Source organism: Misgurnus anguillicaudatus, chromosome 20, assembly GCF_027580225.2.
Source record: "Misgurnus anguillicaudatus chromosome 20, ASM2758022v2, whole genome shotgun sequence".
Classification (NCBI taxonomy): Eukaryota; Metazoa; Chordata; class Actinopteri; order Cypriniformes; family Cobitidae; genus Misgurnus; species Misgurnus anguillicaudatus.
In genome coordinates this window covers 38,335,046-38,359,107 of record NC_073356.2, presented here as the reverse complement: position 1 = coordinate 38,359,107, position 24,062 = coordinate 38,335,046, and the positions used below count along the sequence as shown (strand labels likewise).

The window sequence follows — 24,062 nt, the reverse complement described above, 5'->3', positions numbered from 1 at the left end:
TCAGAGTCGATTAATGTATTCGGTTCGCACGGTTACAGTGATTCACTTGTTCATTTGATTCACTTCTCAAATGTGTTCCTCATACAGCATTTCTGTTTTTATGAACTGTTTTAAACAAATTGTTGTGTAAATGTGGAAAACGTGGAAACACTCACACTGACGTTGCGGTTGAATCATAAAAAGATTCGGTTCACAAGAACGACTCGTTGGCGAATGACACATTCCACTACACTGGAGAAAACACGCCTGAATACAAAAGAGTGATTATAACACACTTCCAATGTGTGTGTGTGTGTGTGTGTGTGTGTGTGTGTGTGTGTGTGTGTGTGTGTGTGTGTGTGTGTGTGTGTGTGTGTGTCTGCGCGCTTGAATTGACTGTTATACATAGACCATGATGGACGCGCAGATCATGTTGATACAACATGCAATTTCTGAATTTGTTTATTTAACTTAAAAAGGTGTTACTGTCTCAACTACACAAAACCATTTTCATTCACTAAAAATGTTTTCCTCCCTTCAAAGTCTTTAGGGTAATGATCCACATCTATATTTTATAATTTGAGCCAATACAAAAATAGAGAGAAGAAAGTCCATTAAATCCAATTCTAGTCCAGTTTTTTATGGTTTAAAGAATGTTTGTTGGTTGTGTTTGAGGAATATACATTTTATCATTTTCAAACATTATTTCTGAACGTTCTGTTAAATATTGCTATAGACAATCCTTCACTTATTAGGTTTAGATATTGGTTTTGTTTCATTTAAAGTCACCATGATGGTGATCAGTCTTTGTTTTAGTTTGATTCTTGACTCTTTTAGCTTCTTCTGTGGCTGCTACAACTTTGTGTTTAAAACGCATTTGTTGTGGTAAAAAAAGTCAATAATGTAACAATCACAGTGGTGGTTAGTATCTGATGCTTAAGATCATCATCTAGTGAGCTGATTTATTAATTTACTGTTTGATCAACCAAAATATATTTTTCTGTTGGTGATGTGATACTACAGTAGGAGATCCAGAACTCGCATATATCATTTTATAATTCTGACAGATTTTAAGAAACCATTGTGCCATTTAGACACACAAACATCAAGAATCAGATGAATCTTAACAATGGTGACAAAGAAAATAGTAAAAAAGTACATTTATTCACATCGCAGTGCATGCTGGGAGCCTTGGATGTGATTTGTAATTTGTTGGAAAAAAGTAGATGTTGTAAAAGTGACGCTGTCTAGTGTCAGTCTGCACCTTTAGAGGACCAAAATTGGACGTGCAAAAGATGTTGTATGGACGTCACTTTGTGCAGTGGGTAATATCAATTAAGTGATGTGTGAGTTTTTTTATTTTATTAAAACAACAACACATTATAGCAGTAATCATACAGTCATAAAACAACAAAAAAATTAAAGAAAAATAAAAAACAAAAATTGCAAATACAATGCCAGGAATACACAGAGGACAATAATGTTATTAAGATATTGTTAGGCTACCACATAATTTCATTTGGAGTTTAACAGACGAAAAAAACAAAACAAATGTGAGATGTGTATGGGACATTAAATGTAATGTGTAACTGTATACACTTAATAAAAGAGTGTTGTAATGTATCTACTGTATGTCTGTAATGTCTTCTGTCGAGGTCAGTGTTAGATGAATGAGAACATCTGTCCACGAGTCCTCGACATACTCTGATAGCAGCACACAGCAGTGAGAGATTATCAGCACAAATCCTTCATCTCTAGAGATTATGATTATAAACACTAATCTCACATCATTCACTGCTGCTCAATGAACCAAATCCTGTCATTTGTCTTTTCAATCTGCAAATTATGAAACTACACTAAAAATATCATAGAGAGATGATTGCAATACCAGCACGACCCACTACATTTACCAAAACATGAAGCTTTCTGTGATAAACTGTACTGTATCTCATAATGCACTTGACCTTCCTGAAGATCTGTTGTGACCTTTATAAGATGATAGTTCAGAAGACACAACTGAATGAAACATGTTGCAGTCATGAATACAGCACGCTAAAGTTCAGCTCATGTCCTGTGACATATACACAATTATTAAATAAATAGTGGCCATCATACAAAGCATAAATGTTAATATCATAAATGTGAGCCTATATGAAAATCTAAATGAGAATCACATTGAGTTGCCTTGTGATGAGTAAAAGGACACTGCTGCCCCCTAATGGTTTAAACCCTCCGACTAAGTCTTCTTTTGAATCTTTTAAAGTAAAACTGTAATGTTTTGTGAAGTATAGTAACCCATAATCTAAATGTGACCTCTGCATTTATCACAAAGACACAGAAGGATCAGCGAGCAGATATCAATACAGTGCGCGGAGAGCAACTCATGTTTAGATGCCTTGTCGGCTTAAAAAGGAATCAAAAACAACACATGTTCAGGTCAAGAACGTTTTATGAGTTTATGAAATAAAGGTAGACTACATACAGTATGAACCCAGACTAAAAATGTCAATATAAAATATTTGAAAGAGAACAATGCTTTGATGATATAAAACCAGTATGTCTATTTAAAAACAATTTAGTATCATTTTGTTAAATATCGATATAATACAAAGCATAATCAACTGTATTTACAAAACATCTTTATACACAGTATATAAACAGGTTCAGTGCTAAAATTCTGACATGATGTTTATTAATCTTCCCTTCAGCATCACAAATGATGAACTATTATTGCTATAATAAACAAGAGAGTCAAGTTTAAATGACACCGTTGTGTTGGTTTAAAACAACTGAATGTATAGATTAGATTAGAAATTGTTTCTGAAACTACAAATAATTAATCTCAAAGAAATGAATATATGGCATTATTCACTTAATCATTCTTTGGCTTTTAACTCACTGTAAACAAAGAAAAATACTCCTTCACCACTATATTAAGTGACTGATGTACTGTAATACTGATATAACACTGATTATTTCAGAATAAAGTGTGTCTTTCCCTTCTATATTGACAGCAACTTCACAGTTCTGTAAAAATAAACACATTATTACATCTTCATACGAAAGCAAGGATAATTTGTTAGTTTTGGTCCCTTCATAATTTCTTTTCAGGTTGAATATGTTTGCATGGTGTTTGTTTATAATAAACTGTATATAGTTTGTATATACAGTACTGTATTCTGACACGGTTCCTCGTGCCGGTCCACTCGTTAGAAATCATCTACTCGACTTTCCATATGCCGATCTTCCCGTCGTCCTGCGCAGCTCCACTGAGCACATAACGATCTTCAGCCGAACACAGAGTCTGAACGCAGTCAGCGTGTGCCACCAGCTCTTTCTCCACCCTGCATTGCTCTACATTCACAACATAGATCTTTCCACGGGTTTTCCCAGGGCCGGTCCGTCCACGGCCACCCACCCAAATCTGACACCGTGAGAGAGAGAATCATTATACATTTTCTAACATCACAGAAATGTCAATAATCAGACAGACGTGTGGCGTGCGTGCGTCACCTGATCTTTCACTCTGATCATGCAGACGACGCTTGCGCAGTCTTGCAGCTGGATTCTGATGATTGGTCTGATCAGGTCTTTGCAGTGCCATACACAGATCTCACCTGCGTCTGCAAAGCTGGCCCAGAGATACTCTGACTGCAATGCAGATGAACAGCACAGAAGCATTATAAAATCTCAGTCGAGTCATGAATCCAGTTATTACAGTGATGTAGTTTAATAATCTTAATAATCTCAGTTTCTGAGCTTTATATACAGCCACACACAACCCTAAAAGGCAATTCGACAGTAAGTTTTTACCAACAACCACACAGCAAAAAATGACTTTCTTATTTAGTATGTTTGTCTTGTTTTCAGTATAAATATTTCAAAATTCTTAAATGAAGAAATATTTTCTTGATGATCAAAATTTTAAAGAAAAAATAAGTCTAGTTTTTACACAAAAAATATACAATTTAAGTAAATTTGTGCTTAAAACCAGTAAAAAAAATCTGCCAATGGGGTAAGCAAATTTTTCTTGAATTAAGTGTTGAACTCTTGAAGAGTTATCTCATCACACTGCAAAAAATGATTTAAGAAAAAAATGTCCTAGTATTTTTGTCTTATTTCTTTATTAAAAATATCAAAAAACTCTAAAAATTATAAAAATTAAATAACATCTAAAAATTCTTAAATTAAGATGCTTTTTCTCGATGAGCAAGACGCCACAAGAAAATAAGTGATTTTGTGCATAAAACAAAGCAAAAAAATCTGCCAATGGTGCCAGCAAAAAAAATCTTGAACATTTTTCTTAAACACTAAATTCAAGAAAAATTTGCTTACCCCATTGGCAGATTTTTTTTTGCTTGCTTTATGCACAAAATCACTTAAATTTTATATTTTTGGTCTTTCTTGGGTCGTTTTGATCATCAAGAAAAAGCATCTTAATTTAAGAATTTTTAGATATTTTTTTACTGAAAACAAGACAAAAATATTAAGAATTTCTTTTCTTGAAACTCATTTTTTTGCAGTGCAATTAAGAGGAAAAGCTTCTCTGCCAATGACGAGTTTTTCTGGCAAGCCATATTTCGCTATTATCCACTAGGTGGCAGTCTTAGGGCTCAGTCACACCAAAAGCGTTTATGGCAGTTGCAGGCGCCTTTTTTGAATGATATTCTATGGGCAGGGCGCGTTTGCGCGCTGTTTATGCGCGCCGAGCGCCTTGCGGTTTTCTGCCGCGCACGCGTTTTTGAAGGAGCGCTGAGAGCGGAGAAGCGCCTGACGTCATTCGCGTCTTCCATTGTCCAATCAAATGAGGGGAGAGGCGGGCCTTACGTTGTGGTAGGGAAGTTTACAGTTGCTTTGAAGAACCGGACTCCACTCGCTCACTCTCTCCTGCGTGTTTGTGCTCCTCTTATCCTCAAACAAGGTCAGAGCAAGCGCCCTCCTTTTAAAGTTTCTGCTAATATGACAGTTAACAGCAAAAGAGCGCTCACGCTTCAATATTTGATTGACCAGACAGCTGAGGCGGTGGTTGCTTAGCAATATGAAAAGGCGCGTCGCACTGCTCTTTTTTAAAAAAGGCAGTGCGTCGCGCCTTGCGTTTGCAAGCGTTTAAAGCGCTTTTGGTGTGACTGGCCCCTTACACAACTTATAAAACACTAAAGCATCCACTGATCCAAAAACAGTAAAAACTCTGTGTATGTTTTGATCTTCATTCTGAATCTGATCTTGAACAAAAATTCTTAAAAAAAAAAAAACACAATTATGTCAGCTTTTTGCTCAAAATTTTGTATTTTTGAAGAAACCTACCCATATTTGAGAGGTGATAAAAAGAAAACAAATATAGATAGGATATAATGATTTTTTTTAAATGCAGAGGGTCTGTTCTTTCATTTGATATATTGCATGTTTATATTTTTAAAGAACATTTCCTGAAAACCACCAAACCTCTGCGAAAATCATAAAAAACGCTGCCGCTGGTCGGCAACTTCCCATAAAAACGCAGGCGGGAAAGAGCCAAGAAAAAAAGTTAAAGATGTTTTTCTGACCCCATTGGCAACTAGACTTCTTAGGTTATTTTGCTCATTAAGAAAATGCATCTTGATTTAAAGGGGGCATTTCACAAGACTTTTTTAAGATGTCAAATAAATATTTGGTGTGAAGTTGTAGCTCAAAATACCATATAGATAATTTATCATAGCATTTTAAAGTTGCCACTTTGTTGATGTGAGTAAAAGTTTTGGGTTTTTTTTTTGGGGGGGTGGGGGGTGGCATTATCTCCTTTTGACATCACAAGGGGAGCAAAAATGAGCTATTTTTTCACATGTTTGCAGAGAATGTTACTGAATTGATCTTTTTCACATTGTCTACATTGATAAAAGCACTGGGGACCCAATTATAGCACTTAAATATGAAGATTCAGATATCCCCTTTAAGAATTTTAAGTTATTTGTACTGAAAACAAGACAAAAATACTTAGTTAGAAAGTCATCTAGTGTAGTTTGACACATTAAAGTGCCAGTAAATGACCTCACACGTGTTGTTTATTAACACCGCATTCACAGTGAGTTCTGCGATCTGATCTTATGAGTGATGAAGCCCAGCTGAGTTCAGAGAAGCGGAGGCTTCATTTGGACTTTTAAACACAGAGGACACAGATGTTTACCTCATTATAGAGCAGGAAACTGCTGAAGGACGCCGGAGAGCCCTGCAGGTGAGCGGGAAGTGACACCTTACGATGCACTGTGCCGTTCCTCCGAACTTCTACCAGACAATCATGTGCACCTTTGATAAAAAAACAATGTTTTTTTTTAGTAGTTTAATCAAACCTAAAAATTAAAGCCAGTTATGTGTTTGTTAGCGGATGCAGGACGTGACTCACAGCACCACAACATGCCGTCATGCATCTGAATGGACTTCAGTTTGTCACACGAGACTCTGAACTGACGTTTGACCTGCAGCATGGACACATCCCAGAGGATCACACTGCCGTCTGCGCTGCACGAGTACGCCACCATCTGACTGCAACGGGAAATGTTCAGCATTCATTAACCAAGAGCATCAAACATGATTTAAATAATACCTGCTCACGGCTGTGATCTCAGGGTTACCTGTATTTGTCTGCTCTCTCCTCCAAAGTGAATCCAGTGACCGCCGTGCGATGTTCAGTCAGGTGTTTATTGCAGGATGTACTGCGGGGGTTTATGATGTAGATGAACGAATCCTCCGATCCGATCCACAGCTGCTGCGAGTTCACGGACAGCATGCAGTTCAGACCGAAGCAAAAACAAAAGTCATGAGAACCAGCAGGGGGCAGCACTACTACAACAACTATATACAGTATGAACTATAGTCTGTGGTGTATTACAGTAAATGTGACTTATTTTTATTGTAGTGCAAACAGAGCGATTATAGTATAATAAACTGTTGTTTAGTACGTCAGATGATCTGTCATGTGATAAGAACAGGTGGTAAATAACACACGGCACTCCTCAGGATTCTTCTAAAAGAGGTTCCTCACCAGACGAGACGTTCCCACTTGAACCGAACTGTGCTGCATGGTCCAGCTGGCTGCATCGAACACAAGGACCTTCCCATCACTCATTGCACACCAGAGCTTTGGGTTTCCACCTCCGTCCAGATCTGACACACCCAGCTGACCTATAAAAACACACACATCAGTGTACTGGAAACACTTACAGAATGAGACGCTTTCATCACCACTCAGTTTCCTGTAGTAAAAAACTTCCTTTGATGTGTCACAGCACCCAGAGCCAAGGGTGAATGTTTGGTGGGGCTTTATTTTTTATACTCGCTGATGAGAGAAAATTGATCTGTTCTGAAATAATTAACTGGATTTAAACTTGAATTTAACTGAAAAATATTACACTGATTCAATGCTGATAGTGTATAGTCTTTATAATATTTTTTAGAATTTATATTGCACATTTAATTTTTTTAAAATAACCTAATTGTTTGTATTGAAATATTTATACATTAATAATTATCTGCCATGAAAATTGAAATGATCATAAAATTAATCTTCATTTTCTTGTGACATTCGCTCTTTGACACTGATCATACTCAAACAATATAAAAAAATTCACAGAATTATCTTTAATGTAGGATGATTTTATGTAAATCACAGAGAAATGACTTTAGATGAGTTGTCACAGCTTGGGTCACATATAATGTCTTATTTGCTGGTTGTGATTTGTAAACCATCATCTACTTGAGTTAAAGAGTAACAATGGACCAACATAGTAAAAGATTAATAGAGAGAAATGTAAGTCATCTGTGAGACATCAATATGAGGAAATCAAAGTGACTAAGATGTTTAGATGAATTATGTGTTAAGATTGAGACATTAAGGGAATCACATGTATAACATAGTTAATGAAGAAGAGCAAAGGTGAAGTGTTTAAGGTCAAACGTGTTCATGCATTCCTGTTCAAATGAGTTTGGACTTTTGAAAACCTGTTCTCTGTTTGTAGGAACGCACAGAAGCATGTGATCAAGTTACTGAAATAATGTGGGCTGTCTGCAAACATCTACACGAATAAAAATTCTTTGACAATACTGGTGAAACCGGTTAAGCCTGGTGATGATACTTTCTGTCTCTCCAAAAACTGCAGATTAACTTGAAAGAGCAGAAAAAGTGTTAGTGCCACATTGCTTTAAAAAGTATCATACATATATAATATAGTGACCACGGTCGACATGCAATTACACATGCAGACCGCTAGTAGGCAGTATCCGGGTGATTCTCACGAAACCATTGAAACACCACGGCACTAATGATTTAAAATGTGTAATATAGTAACATTAAAAAGCATCAAAATTAACACAATACTGTGTTCTACCTTGCACAATGTGTGATTTCAACATAACAATTTATAATTGGAAATTTTATCTCATTTTCTGCTGAAATTCTCATTACCGCAATGTGTCCGGCTGTGTTTGAACATGCGTTATGTTGTAATTTAATCAAATGAACACAAAAATATTAAGAAAAAAAATAAATGGATGTTTTGCTAGACTACTTTAGATGACAGAAAAAATATTTACTGAATATTTATGTATAATAATAATGAAGAAAAATTAGGAAAATGATGTGTCCATGCCTGATGTTCTCATCCTCCGCAACACTTTTTGAGAACAGTTTAAGCACACATACAGAATTTTAATAAAGTTTGATTTTGAGTGATCAAGCACATGGACCAGTTACTTCAAGATGGCTACCAGGTAAGATCATTTTTTTACAGTTAATTTGAAATATTGTCTTGTCAGAATGCTTACACGACATTTTGATTATCATTACCGCAACAGATGCTTATTAAATGTTAATTTAATTAATAGAAGCTTATTAAATGTTAATTTAATTAATAGAAGCATAATACTTCACAATGCATGGTTTTAAATGCATGTGCAGAATCTCCAAATTATGTTCTTTCAGGTTTGTCATGTCATTGTGAAAATATGTCAGTGTTGATGTTTTCTGACTGTTGCGGTAATGATATTTTTTAGGACTAATTTTTTAAATTATGTTACAAAAAGTGTTAAATGATAAGTAAAAGTTTTTAAATTAATGTTCCCATTTAATCAAGACTTTGATTTTCAATGTCTGGTGTGAAAAAAGGTAAATTTAAGAAATTTTTACATTTTCATGCTTGACATTTTTATAACGTTTTCGTGAGAATCACCCATCCACACTTGTAACCCCCAACAGCAGTGCAACAGCCGAAGAAGTAGTGTGTAGGCGGAAATCCGTATGAGGAAATGCGACGCAGATCTTTTTGACCTGATGGGAGGGGATTCTAGAAGACCAATCACAGCGCTTGAGCTCCGCGTAGCCTTGATGCGCTGTTACATTTGGGAGAGGTGCACGCCGTAGGCTACTGTGTAGGGTTTGCATCTCTGCGTGGGCTATGTCATACAATCGACCAAAAGTATAAAGCCCGCTTTAATGTACCATTTAGGTTATATATCCTTGATATCTTTAATATTGACTGAGTAAGATCATGTTATAGATTGATATCCAACTTTCATGCTCCAAATCTCATCATTAGATTATGAGACCTTATCCTGGATATTACAGATATATTTTTTATACTTACCAGGAGTGTAGCACAAAACATCTACGGCCTGTGGTGAGGTGAGATCCAGTGATGGGTTAATCTTGTGCTTCAGAGTTTCTGATGTAGTCTTAGGAACCATTATTGGACCTGAGTAAAAACCAAACATATTTTACACCACAAAACAATGTTCATTTTCAGCCCTAAAACATTTATAATAAAGAATTTAGTTTTTTATTCAAATATTTTGCGATGAGAGTTTATATTGATTGACACACCCTCAGATTTCATCTTGTCGAAGTAGGCGAGCTTTGAAGCAGCATAGATGGCTTTCTGAGTCTGCAGGCTGCCGACCACAGCGTCCATCAGAAGAGCATTGATCAGTGCTTGCTCCATAAACTGAGGGTCCTGAAAAAAAATCACAGAAGAGACCCGAGTTATGGTCCACTTGTACACAACTTTGAAATAAATCTTCATTCATCTGAAAGAAGTACAGTACATGCGTTCCTTCTCTCCATCAAACAGTGGGGTCCCTCAGGGATCAGTGCTTGGTCCACTCCTTTTTCCATCTACACAACAGCATTAGGACCTATAATACAGGCACTTGACTCCTCCTACCACTGCTTTGCTTATGACACCCATATCTTCTTCTCATTTCACCCTGATGATCCCACCATAGCAGCACGCATTACAGCCTGCTTACAAGACAGTTTGGCTTGGATAAAGAAACACCACCTCCAGCTGAAACTAAGACTGAGCTGCTAGTATTTCCAGCACAACCCAATATACTGCATATTCATTCAAATGGGCAACACAACCATTCCTCCTTCCAAAACTGCCGGAATCCTCAGTGTTATCTTTGATGACAAACGGTCCTCCACAGATTACACTGCAAAGACAGCGTGATAATGCCGATTTGCAATATACAATATCAGAAAGATACGCCCATTCCTTACTCTTAACAGGTATTGTTTCGGTATAAGCACATCTTGTATTACTGCCTCCTTAAACAAATCGCTTTATTGTTTCCTAATCTTTTTAAGTAGTAAATGTAAACCTCACAGATGCCGAAACAGAAAGGAAAACATTGCAATGTACTCCAAAGTTTAAACTACTAACAAAATAACTGCACGTTTGCTGCTACGTCACATTTGAAACACTATGTAACACATATATAACACACAATATCCTTCATCTACAAAAAAACCCTCGCCTTTCTTTCAGCATGTCATGACTATATTGATAACAGTAATGGAGACACCTTAACCCTAAGGCTAAGAGAGATTACTATTACGAAACGTTTGAAAAACAGGAATTTGAGAAAATGAGAACGACCCCACCCTAACCAACACACAACACCTCCAGTGTGATACCTTTACATCAAACTCTACCCTGTATTAAATCTATTCAAATCTATGAACAATCATTCTCCAAAAAGAAAGAAAAGAATGAAGGATTCGGGATGAATGCCAATCAAACCTTATGATCGTCTGCCATGTTCCTGCCTGCCCACATCTCCTTGATCATCAGATGCCAGAGATCACATTCTGACTTCAGATTGGCCTCAAAAGATTCCTTTCTGAGAGACGTCTTGATCTTCAGGGTCGGGATCCTCAGAAGAAGGAAAGGTGCAGAATATTTCTTCACGTCCTGTATTGAACAAATGAATAAAGTCAAATGAAAGACCCTCAAACAGAAACAATTACTGCTGTTTGTCTGCTCACCTCAATATCTCTGAACTTTGTGATCTCGACGTACCCGGGCCGTCCCTCTGTCAGCAGGAAAAGCCTGCGCTGGGTCATGGCGATTTTTCCCACACCGTGGCTGGTCTTTACTGAAGACGAGAGCTTGTACACACACTCGTTGATCTCCAGATGTTCCAGCACGATGGCCGGTAACTCGACGTCGTGAGCTGCGGCTTCGGTCTCCTTCCAGTAGTTATAAAAGAAGCAGAAGATCTCTGGATCCACCTGCTTCTGCTGACCTGCACACAAGAGATTTCAAACACAATTGAGTCAGACTGTGGAAATATAGTTTCTATGTAATAACAGTAAAGTAAAAGTGGATGGAAGCTTTATAACTAAAAAATAAATAAATAAAAATAAACAATACAGCACAAAACTATTATAACACAGATACATGAATAAAAACTTTATCAACCTAAAAAATGTGATAAAGATCAACCCAGTAACTTAGTTTTGGTAAACCATTCACTGCAAGCTTGTGAAAAAATAGGTTATTGAAATTTGGCTCCCCTTGTGATGTCAGAAGGGGATCTTCTTATAATAATACCGCCCCTTAATCTGCACTATCCAACCACAGCACTGACATTTAGTGCAGAGAGAGAGAAATAATTAACAGCACAATTGAGTTTCAATTTCAACAAACCACTTTTATGGCGATCTGTGTTTGCATTTCATCAGCTCATTTACATTTAAAAGGAAACATCAAAAAACAGCACATTTTTTGCTCACCTACAAAGTGTCAATTTTAACATGTTATAATAAATTATCTATATGATGCTTTGAACTAAAACTTCACATACGTAATATAGGGACACCAACGTTTTTTTTTTTACATTTTGAAAAAGTCTTGTGAAATGTCCCCTTTAAATAGCTCATGAGTCACATCTAATACTTGTATGAACACGATTGACAACTTCAGGTCACTGCATGTTTTTGTTTGATGAAAAACAGTGTATACTTTTTGCAGAATTTATATTTTTGTGAATCACAGAATAAAGTAAGTCATGATCTACAGTAAATGCTATGAGGGTCATTTTCTTAACTCTTTCCCCAACATTGACAAAATATCTCATCAATTAACAGAAAGCATGTTTTGATCATTCTCTGAATCTGATCTCTAACACATTTTTTGAGAGGTTATAAAAAGATAAAAATGAAGAAAGTTTTTTTCCCCGTTTTGTTTGCTTGGTTGTTTGAAAGCAGATGATCTGTTCTTTCATTTCATATATTTGTATGTTTATATATTTATAAAAGTAAATTTTCCTGGAAGGCATTTGTCACAAAAATGTTGGCGGGCAACTTTTAAAAAAAATGCTTGTGGCGAATGAGTTAAAAACGTTTCTGCTCTCTGATATGACTGATGATAAGACAAAGGTGTTTTCCCTTTAAAATTGCGGTAAGACATTATTTAATATATACACTATTATGGCAAGCTGTGACGTCATAAAACGCCCAGAGTTGAAATTCCCTTAAACTTGAATGTTGAGTTGTTGTGGTCTGTGTTTCTAAGATATATTTCAACACCACAAACTATTATAAAAATCAGCTGGCAGACAAATGTTTCGTAATACTAAGTGTCCAGGAAGTGTGCAGCGTCATAAAGAGTAAATGCAAGATGACTTTAAACAGATAGGAAATGATTAACCAGCGTTCGGCACTGATGTGTGGAAAGAGTTAACCACAGTTAAGGGTCAGGACTTTAATGTGTCTGCTAAGAAATATCTTTGGCACAAACATTCATGCACATGCACACAGTAAGTCACATGTGTGTGTTTCATGCTCTGAATGCATTAGTTAGACACCGGTCCGTACACAATACACATGCAGACGCTCTTACCCTTCAGCTCAATGTAAAATACAGACTGACCAGTGGCTTCCACACCTGGCAAATCAAAGCCATTTTTACCAAATTTATGGCACGTTTTAAAACATCACGATTGGTCTAATGTTGAAAGCATGTTATTTTTAATTCACCAATGCATTGAACTCAAGATATCTGTAATGCAAAAGCAGGAAAAAGCTTAATTTTGCATGGCATCTTTCTTTAGCCAATCATGCACAATCTCTATGCCGATTGGTCCGTTGTGCGGTGTACTCACCCACAGTGAAGGCTTCAAACAGGCGATGGATGGTGCCCAGGTCCTTCACGATGCCCGACTCCTGCACCCGCCGCACAAAATCGTCCAGGTGAAGGTGTTTCTTTGGCAGCTCGAATCTCTTCACGGATCCGCCATCCAGCGGTCGAGCTTGCTCGAGTTCGTTGTCCTTTTTTACCCGGCTGATCAGACGCTTTAATTCGGTGCGGCGTTCGGCCATCTGTCTCTCATCGGCGGGCAGAGAATCCACGAGTGAGTTAACCAGCTTGACGGGAAAGATGTCCACATCCGTCTTATATAAGCTCTGGAAGTCTCCGAGAGCATCCACGCGTTTCCCGGCAACATAATTCACTAGTCCTCGCAGGTAATGGTAACGTGCCAGGAGGGCAGAGTCGTCTGGGGTTGCCATGTTGATGGCTTTACTCAGTTGACTGATGAGGTCGGAGTAATAGTTCTGAACGTACTGGAAGGCCAGCGGAGGAGGGAATTCTGGGAGTTTAAAGATTTCGATTGGTCTTGAGGGACTCCAGGTACTGGAAATGATGATGTGAGAGATTACTATGACTTTGTTTAGCTTTTGTAGACAAAAGACAATTTATTCTGAAACTAGACATGCCATACGACATATCTGGGAACCTCACTGTAAAGTTTTAAAGGGGTCATATGATGAGATTTTATGAAAGATGTAAAATAAAAAAAAAAGGATCCCCAGAGTGTGGATGTAAAGTTTAAGCTTAAAATACCCCACAGATAATTTATTATAACATGTTAAAATTGGCACTTTTTAGGTGTGAGCAAAAATGTCCTGTTTTTGGGTTTGTCCCTTTAAAATGCAAATAAGCTGATGAAATGCAAACACTGATCACCATAATAGTGCTTTGTTGAAATTTAATTGTGCTGTCAATTATTTTTTTCTCTCTGCACTAAATGTCAGTGCTGTGGTTGGATAGAGCAGATTAAGGGCGGTATTATTATAATAAGATCCCCTTCTGACATCACAAGGGGTGCCAAATTTCAATGAGCTATTTTTTCACATGCTTCAAAGAGAATGGTTTACCAAAACTAAGTTACTGGGTTGATCTTTTTTTATATTTTCTAAGTTGATATAAGCACTGGGGACCCAGTTATAGCACATAATATGACCCCTTTAAATGATTTTCTCTTGATCATTAAACATCAATAAAGATTCTTTTTACTGGATTGTGTGAGCATCGTCTTCATGGACAGGTTTCGAACAGGTGCGGTTAGTAATCTGTCATCTGTCAGGTTCGGCATACTCATCCCCAGCCTCTTATTTAAACCATTCTCAGGTTTGGAAAACTTTCTGATCTCCTCCACAGTGGGTCTGCGTGGAGACTCCGTCATAGACCTCAACCTTAAGACAAGAGACATCAGATGAGTAAATGTTGTCTTAACTTGATGAGTAAATGTTGTCTTTACTTGATATCTGCATGACGCGACCAGAAAGGTCCGTGATGTTAAGCAATGTTTATATACAGTATGAAGACACAGTGAGAACTTTATGCAATAAGAAATGTTATTTCAACAACTGAACATTTCAGCCTTTGCATCATTATTGGCTCGCAGTAAAATTTTATTGCATTGGAAATCCACTCATCCATCTAAAGCATCATATTGGCTTACGGACTTGAGGTTTTATCTACACTTGGAAAGATTCAATATTACATTTTCTCAGAAATTCTCCTATGTTTGGCAACCCCTATTATCATACTTCTCTATCATAAATGAGCAACGAGGCGTACATTGTTAAAGTAACTTATTTCTGGCACCCCTCTCTTAGATACCGGTGCATATTAATATTTATGTTTGCTATAGCAAAGTGACAATATATTATAAATTTGACTGTGGTATCTATATGGTATTTTTCGGTTTTCCTTCTTAACGTTTTGTTTTCATTTATTGCATAATTTAAATTATTGTATTATCTTAATCATTATTTCTTTATAGTTTATTTTTAACTTATTTACTTTACATCATTGCTCTTACCAATACAATAGACAGAATGTTTTAGGTTCTTGGGGAGTGGTACAAATGTTTAAAAGTATAAACAAAAACCTGTTTATGTACAAATAATTACATAATTGTTTAAAAAAAAAAAAAGTAATTTCAGCTTCTTTTCTGAAGAATAAAAGTGCTTAATATAAAGCGTGTCATTATGTTTAAAACTTTGCCAGTAAACCACTGATAGTAAACACGTTTCATATTTACTTTACACATCCTTCAAGACAAGGCTGCTTGATGTGACACATACCTAACATAACTAACTTTAGTGCTCCTTACAGGAAGTTACAAGAAAAATAGAATCAAGATTTCAAAGAGATAGTGAAAGAGAGAGATAAAGAGATAGAAACAGACTGTTGAAGTTAATTAACCTGTTAGTCTCTGAGCGGTTCTTCAGCTCCATACGAGTGAATGCATCGTTTCTTTTGTTCAAACGATCCCGCAGAAATGAGTGAAATATATGAGTGTCTAAAACCTACAAACACACACACACAAACAAATACACGCACACACAATACAATCTCAGGTAAATGTCTTTAATCAACCCAGCATCAAGCACTTAGTGAAAAGTTTTTCCTAAACTTTATGCTTTTAAAGAAATAAACTTTTCTCTTGTAACTGATATTACTGATTACAAACATGGTAATATTAGCAGTCAACTGTGACTTCATTGAATTTATGTCACAATAACACAGTGAAAATGCACGAGTACATCGTCATTTACTGCCCTTTATTTCTTTCAGGAAATAAACTTTCTGACCTTCTTGTAAAACGAGTGATCTTCAGGCTCTCTGGACCTGAGGAACTCTTCACTGTTGAACACACGGTGCTCATAGTTCAGATATTCACGCACATCACTACAGGAAGAAAAATTAAATTTCAAAGGTCGTATCAATCACAAGGAAACTTACAAAATAAATGCTATAATCAGGAAATAATGTGTCACTATGTTTCCATCCACCTATTTTTATGCACATTTTGGAGTATCGATCGCATAAAAACACTTGATGGAAACACCAAAATGCATATAAATTCTAAAAAATGCACACAACTGAGTCAGATAATTTTCTTATCTGATAAGAAAATATGCGCATGAACTAAGATGGAAACACTTTAACCGAATAAATCCCTAGATTTATTCGAAAAATAAATCTAAAATGTCATGTGACTTTGTGCGTCGGACGGCATAACTGGACTAACCAGTTAACAGAACTTTTTGCACAGCATCAAAAATGTAATCTCAATGGTTTACATTTACAGGTGTAAAGTAATATTAAAAGCTCTGAGGTGATCATACACCAAAATTTTCTTAATGATATTTCGCACCAGTTCATCAGAAAATCATCTGAAAGTGAAAGCGTTGAGTGATCAGAAAGCATGAGGATAATCACCTGAAGATATTGACCATCAGCTCCATGGTGACGTTCAGGATGACAGCATTAAGTTTCTGCTGCCAGCGTCTCCTGTGAGCTCGCAAATCATTAATGTCTGTGTGTGTGCTGGTGTTACACAACTCGAGATCATAGTGTAACTTCAACTCCTTACACCGGAAAAACATGTGCAAAACATGAGCAAAACTCTCAAAACAAAGGCAAACACACACAACACATACAAAACACAACACATACAACAAAAACAAAACACACACACCACAGGCAAACAGACACATAAAATAGGACAGACACATGCAAAGCTCAGGGAGGACACACAACACAGTCGTGTATCAATGATTGTCAGACATATCGCCAATAGAGGGCTTTCATAACGATAGTTGGCAATGGTTATTATTATTATTATCATCATAGTCTCACATTAACATGCACATTGCATGCTTGTAACACGCACAGATTCCTTCTCGCATGCACCTGGACTTAATGCGCACGTCTTAGACTCTTGCTCGGACCTGAATGTGCGCGGCATAGACTCCTTGTAGCACCTGAACTTGTAATCTGCATGACTCAGACTCCTTCTCGCACATGAGCTTGTAATACTCGCGGCTTTGACATTTCCTTGCACTGGAGAGGTTGTTAGGTGCCGGGAGTTTAAAACCAGCGTTGTTCCCGCACCCTGGCACACCGAAAATTTTAGAGCACCTGGACTTAATGATGCGGATGGATTAATGGCATCCGTTTTAAGAAGGATGCGGTCATGACAGTTTTGCCGTCAGGGCCTGAAGTTAACTTTTTTGACCACCAGCCATTTTTTTTTGCCCGAATAGTGAATGATAACGTTGTCTTTATTGTATGAATTAAATATAATTATTTTTTAGAGCTACAAAAGTTTGTCTTAGGTTGTTTGATTAACATTAATGAGTACGTTTACATGCACAGAATAAGCGGATAACTATCAAAAATCTGCTTATTCCAGAAAACTGTTTTCATGCGTTTACATGCAAATCAATAAGCCGCCTATGCAGACAATTGCGTTTACATGGGACTTGCAGAATTATCAGTTTTCTCGCAGGCAGTGACGTCACCACCTATAGTACACAATAGTCGTTCAAAAAGTCGACGGCATATCTGTCTTAAGCTGTACTGTTGTATATCTTCTCGTGTCTGCAGAACCTGTAAATGTAACATGAGCTGCTGTTTTAACAGTTTCTCTGCCAACTGCTTTAGTCGAGTGGAGACTTTTATGCGTTACTTTGCGCTTACTTCCGCGTGTGACGTTTATCTTTCATACGCGGAGACATGCGCACATGGACAAAACCAAGAGAAAGCCAGTTATGGTGTTTACATGCCATGCAAAATCTGGGTAATGGGCAAAAAACTACCTGTGCCGATCGGTTTTTGCTTACGCCGTTTATGGGCTTTCCCCGATTAAAGAAAACCGATTTACGCGTTTACATGACCACACGTGTTATCAGTTTATTAAAAATAATCGGCGTAAGACTGTGCATGTAAACGCACTCAATGACACAGACTCAAGTAGGTTAATTGAGGTTACTGTCTCTTTAAGACCAGCACAGACTGGTTTTTGAATCTCTATACATACACTTAAGACATAAAAAAATGTTTTAAAAGAAAAAGAATAGTGTTGAGATCATTTTGTTTATATGTGCCCTGTCAAGAGCAGAAAGATTTTATGTACACTTGCTTTTAGGAATGCGTCTCTCCGATGTGCCCTATTGAGTGCCCTTGAACCCGCAAAAACGTCGGTCGGGAGTGGGTTGTTTATACATTGACCCGCACATCACTGATTCGCATTGGCTACCCGCCAATGTGGCTGGTAGATTGACAGTGTTACCCGCCAATTGCAAAATCCACCCGCATTTGGCGTGTGGTTGGGTGTTAATTTCAGGCCCTGGTTGCTGTGCTTCTTTTTTTGTTCAAGAATCAAGTGACTTGTCATAAATAGGTAAAAAATGATAAATGAATGAGTAAACTACTGCCCCGCCCCCTGATACTATCATGTATCGGCAATCTCACAGGCTGACGACAATCTCAAAATGGGGCACATCGCCCAACACTAGTGTGCTCACAGTAACATAGGAAAGTTGTTTCGCTTACCGGAAAATAAAACAATTTTTGGCTGTCTCTGGCACATCTGGAAGCTCCAGTTTGTCTGAACTTGAAGATAACACAGTTCCTCGATCAATGTCTATAAGAACAAGATCCTCAATCTCCTGACAAAAAGCAAAAGAAACCATCATTAATAAAGAAGCCACATGTCAAGAATAGCTTCATTCTGACCGAGAACTGACTGACTTGATGCACAAATACATATGCAGTATACACATGAATGTGGTCCATACCTCAGTCACGTCTTCAAAGTGGAAGGTGTGGCAGCCCATCAGAAAAGCTGTGGGGGCCATGATGAAGTCTAGCATCTGACGAGACAGGACTGGCACAAATGGATGCTGCCAGCGCAGGGGATGAATGAAGTTCATGAAACTTTCAGCCATTAGAGTGAGCTTGGACCAGTTGGTGGACAGAAACACCAACCTCTGTTCCATCAGGATACTGCTGATGATCTAGGAGGAACACAGAGATCCGGTTTAGTAGGTTAAAGCAATAAACTCAACTGGTGGTGGTTACTAAACTGCTTCTCTGATCCTGAGCAAACTGTGTAGCAACTGTGGATCAGGATCTTACCTGCAGGATCTGTTCGGGTTTGAAACACAAGAAGGGCAGGTGAAGATTCAGGTCCACAACGGGTCGGTCTATATCCAGTCTTGAAGGAAGTTCAATGTGAAGAGGTCTGAGGTTAAACACCTAAAGTAAATATCCACAAGACAACCTATGATGTGCTACAGCTCAAGGAAAAAAGTCTTGTGCAAGAATATGACCACAGATTACAGCAGCAGCTGATGGATTCTCACCACGTGCAGCTGTCCAGGTGGAGGAATGGGCACCAATGCCAACTTAGCAGAAAACTCCTTCACCTGCTCCTCAAACTCTGACATGCGGCCGGTCTTCAGTTGAAGCAAGAAACTACACAAGCAAACAGGAGATAAAATACTTTATGACTTCAATACTTTTTTCTAAGACTCATAAGGCACAGAAGCAACGCGGTCTTACCAGGACAGACAGTCTCTGAGCGCATTATAATATGGGTATTTAGAAATGATACAAATGCTGTATGTTGTGTACAAGCGCTGGAGTTTGGAGGATCGATTTCCGTTGTGATTCATCATATTATCCTGGCAGAACTGCAACACAAAGTCCGACATTTCAGCACATTTCATTTCTGTTCAACGCATCCTCCACCTATTGTTTGTTTATATCATATACCACCCAAATCAGTGCAGAAAATCTGGGCCTGCTCAAGACATACATGAATATCCCACCTGAACAGGTTTGCTGTATTGAGCCACCACCCCATGCGTCTGGTTCCCAAACACATCGGTAAAGACCAGGAAATGATACGAGTCCTCTCTGCTCTCTTTGGTTATTCTCAAACCATCTGACCAATGACAAAGCAGACATCGTTTTAATGGGCTGTGAAGACAAAATGCTAAATCAATGTGATTGTGAAGGTGTTTACCTGGGAAACAGAGCTGTTGCATGGCTATAAGGTCAATGTTTTGTGGAACGCTGAGATCCTCTAAAATGGGGACCGCTGATTCATTGGTCTTAGTGGAATCGCTAACGGTGGAGACCGGTCGTTCTCTTTTCTTTTTGAAAGAGCGTCTCTTCTGGGCTCTGCTGAAGGCCGGAGCGTGAGAACTCTCCAGACCATTACAGGAACTCTCCCTCTTGACGAACGGAGGTGCGTGAACCTGTAATACCTCCGCCTCCACCGGAGGAATCTCGGTCTCTGTACCACGTAGCTGCGCGAGAAAACAATGTTAGCATTACCGAATGTGTGTGTGATGGATTTGAATCATAAAAAGGACTGTCTCATACCTGGCATAGCTCCTTCAGATTTTCATTCGATACACCGACAACGACACATGCCTCCAACAGACCGGACGGGACAGTGTCTGCCATCAGATGTAGATCTGCTCACCGTACAAATGATTTTTTAAGAATTTAACCTTCAGGCTTTAGTCCCATTACACCAGAATAACAGGGGAATTAGACTGGGGGTCTTCATCTTCCGTTGCCCTGTTCAAATTATTACAAAAAAGTCTTTTGAAGGGGACATATCATGAAAATCTGAATTTTTCCAACGTCTTCACTTCTATCAACCTAGAAAAAGTGAAAAAGATCAACTCAGTAACTTAGTTTTGGTAAACCATTCTCTGCAAGCACGTGAAAAAATAGTTCATTGAAATCCGGCTCCCCTTGTGATGTCAGAAGGGGATCTTATTATAATAATACCGCCCCTTAAAGGTGCTCTAAGCGAATTCACGCGTTTTAGACCATAAAACATTTTTTGTTACATACAGAAAACATCACCTCACTATCTGCTTGCTGCCTGTTCGCTGATCAAACTGTAAAAAACGTGATCTCTGTTGACAGCCCAGGCTCCACAAACTGCAATAAAAACAAAGTGGCCAATCCTACAAACAGAAACCATAACAAAGTGTTCCAGCCAATTAATCACAAGAAGGTTTTGGGTTGGGCGCGTTCATGAAAGCACGGAAGGGGGGGAGGAGTTAGCTACGCTCCGTTTGTTTGAAAACAGTTCAAACATCAACAAAAAGTGACGTCACACAGATTCGCTTAGAGCGCCTTTAATCTGCACTATCCAACCACAGCACTGCCATTTAGTGCAGAGATCGTCTCATTTGCATTTAAAGGGACATGGCATATTTTTTCTCACACAAAGTGGCAATTTTAACATGTTATAATAAATATCTATATGGTATTTTGAGCTAAAACTTCACCTATGTACTTTGGGGACACCAAAGATGTATTTTACAACTTAAAAAAGTCAAATTTAAAGTGGTGCATGGAAAGAGCAACTATTGCTCATGTTCAAATAAAAAAAAACACCTGTAACTGTATTTCCAAAGTTGTCAGATTTTCCTGGCTAAGATGAAAGTTTTCATAAGAATGCCTACATCATTTTCTCCCACTGGACAAACTGAGGAATCAGAAACACGCAAGACCAAGGGTGTAACTTTGGTTTAAGAAGTGGGGGGGGGGGGTGGCAAAATGTTTTTGATTTGAATTCCATTTCTTGCATGTACATACGTTTAGGGACTATGGTGATAAAAAATCTGGGAAATAAGTTAAGGCAGACTCTTAGTCCTGCTTCTTCATGATGACGTCATGAAAAAGTGTGGGGGGCATGTCCCCCCTGTCCCCAGTGGAAATTACGCCCCTGTGTAAGACAGATCCTCAGTGTCTGCTCTCATGCTTTGCTTTTAGACAATCACACCCTGAAGAGTTTCTGTAAAACATACAGTTTCTGGGCCATAAAAGCACTTTAAAGAACATTTAAAAACTAAAAGGCTAGCAAACGTTATTAGGCATCATTAGGCATCTGGTTTAATAGAGGTCATTAGCTCGGTTCTCCTTGAAAAGCCGCCAGGGTCATGGATCTCAACAAGATTTAGCATCTGGTTTTTATCTGAAACTGGACTGAATTCAAGAGTGAGCGAATGACTGCAGAGGAGTCAAATCACAGCGTGGGCCATTTACAGTCACCGAATCATCTACTGTAGGCTACATTCAAACACAACACACACACAGAGACCTTATTCATACATATGACGTCACAACAAGTTTTCAACACAAAACTCCTCCTGTGAACATGACTGTAGACATCTTATGTTGAGTTTTCATAGAAGTGAAGACATAAACAGTGTGACAAGGGGCTATTTGTCAAACATTTGCTATATTCTTGAAACTTACCACATACACAGTTTTTAATGGGATCACATTATAAGCTATCTGAGAGATTGCATTGAACAGATTAATATTTTCATAAAGTTTTTGGTCACAATACCACAATTTAAATGGCTCAGAATGAATAAAATACTGAGGAAAGAATGTGTGACCAGTTGCTTACAACACAATATTATACTTCACATTACTTATACTTTACATTTAATACTTCAAATCCAGTTACAAACTGCTTATAAACTACATTTAATCTGCATATGAACTTTTAATGAATAGATTTCTTACTGTGTCTTTGTTTAAACGACTGCTTCATATTTACTTTATACTGTGTGTCATATTCTGTCAAACATGAAGCAATCCGCGTAACTTTAAAGTAAATCTTACAAGAATGCTTACAAACACATCTGATCTGAATACAGTCACGGTTACATCGCTACATGCACGCGCCTCTACATGTCTGAGTGAAACAGTGTAACAACAACAAAATATCATTCATTACAGATCAAAAACAAACCTTTCAATCCGCTGCGTCTCAAAGCGACTCAATGTGTCGGAAAACACCAAAGATGAGTGAAGAAATGAAGATGAGAAATCAGTTCAGATGATGCTGTAAAAACAACACGAGTCCTGAGGAATATGAAATAAATCACACGCACACAGATGAAAGTCTCTCACTTTACACCGCGAAACACCAAAGACGTTACTCATGAATATTAATTAACTATCGCTGACATTCTTGGATGCCTTCCTGGGCGTCTACTCAGTTGACCTAATTAATATTCAGCCGCGTCCCCATGACGATGTGATTCGCCGGTTCAACAGGACGACGTCACCTTCCGCTATTAATATTCATAAGATAAGCGTTCAGGCAGTGAAATGCGATCAATAACATAATCTCAGAGTTAAAAACTTTAAAAACTCAATCAGGACTGACACAAGTAATACATATTTAACGAAAAAAAGATTAATCTAAGTAAATATTAGATGTTAATAATTACTGATGTCTATACAGTGAATTTAATACTAAAGCGCCATCTGGTGTCTAAAATCAGCTTTTTCAATCTCATTTGGCTTGTTCGACTTTATGCGCGCCGCAAGAAACGACAGCCGGATGACGTCAAAGTACCGCGAGAACGATTAGAGAAATCATACGAAGTCTAATTTCGTCTCGCTCTCGCGGTACTGCGATGTCATCCGGCGCCGCATGAAGTCGAACACACATATTCTGTGTATGTCAGAACATTTCTTAAAGGGGTCATATTATGAGATTTTTTTTAAGATGTAAATTAAATCTTTGGTGTCCCCAGACTTAATATGTGAAGTTTTAGCTCAAAATATCCCACAAATAATTTATTATAACACGTTAAAATTGCTACTTTGTAGGTGCGAGCAAAAAATTTGCCGTTTTTGGGT

The 24,062-nt window shown here is 37.9% G+C and overlaps 1 protein-coding gene across 2 annotated transcripts; it reads right to left on the bottom strand.

Annotated features, from left to right (window-relative positions):
* Positions 1 to 2,410: 2,410 nt before the first annotated feature.
* dennd3a (DENN/MADD domain containing 3a) lies at positions 2,411 to 23,372 on the bottom strand. 2 transcript variants are annotated; one of them, XM_073858654.1, is made up of 24 exons: positions 23,164 to 23,372; positions 20,760 to 21,044; positions 20,398 to 20,683; positions 20,201 to 20,316; positions 19,932 to 20,062; positions 19,733 to 19,844; positions 19,506 to 19,625; positions 19,166 to 19,384; positions 18,928 to 19,036; positions 16,803 to 16,965; positions 16,172 to 16,268; positions 15,783 to 15,886; positions 14,590 to 14,764; positions 13,393 to 13,927; positions 11,273 to 11,532; positions 11,028 to 11,198; positions 9,827 to 9,956; positions 9,591 to 9,698; positions 7,000 to 7,134; positions 6,585 to 6,750; positions 6,356 to 6,495; positions 6,140 to 6,258; positions 3,493 to 3,630; positions 2,411 to 3,403 (listed from the first exon to the last, which is right to left on the bottom strand). In XM_073858654.1, the coding sequence occupies exons 2-24, from the start codon at positions 20,841 to 20,843 to the stop codon at positions 3,200 to 3,202; spliced, it is 3,822 nt and encodes a 1,273-aa protein (XP_073714755.1). In that variant the 5' UTR covers positions 20,844 to 21,044; positions 23,164 to 23,372; the 3' UTR covers positions 2,411 to 3,199. The 2 variants fall into 2 exon arrangements, with proteins under 2 accessions (XP_073714755.1, XP_073714754.1); XM_073858653.1 differs by having other exon boundaries at positions 20,760 to 20,960; positions 23,164 to 23,371.
* Between the last annotated feature and the right edge of the window lie 690 nt (positions 23,373 to 24,062).

What these genes read in the sequence shown, in the direction of transcription:
- dennd3a (XM_073858654.1), bottom strand. Translation starts at nt 20,843, where the DNA reads ATGGCAGACACTGTCCCGTCCGGTCTGTTGGAGGCATGTGTCGTTGTC. An exon ending in ACATGGCAGACGATCATAAG is followed by an intron (nt 9,957 to 11,027) that starts GTTTGATTGGCA and finishes ATTTTTTTTCAG; the next exon opens with GACCCTCAGTTTATGGAGCA. An exon ending in GTTTCCTGCTCTATAATGAG is followed by an intron (nt 3,631 to 6,139) that starts GTAAACATCTGT and finishes TCTGCATTGCAG; the next exon opens with TCAGAGTATCTCTGGGCCAG.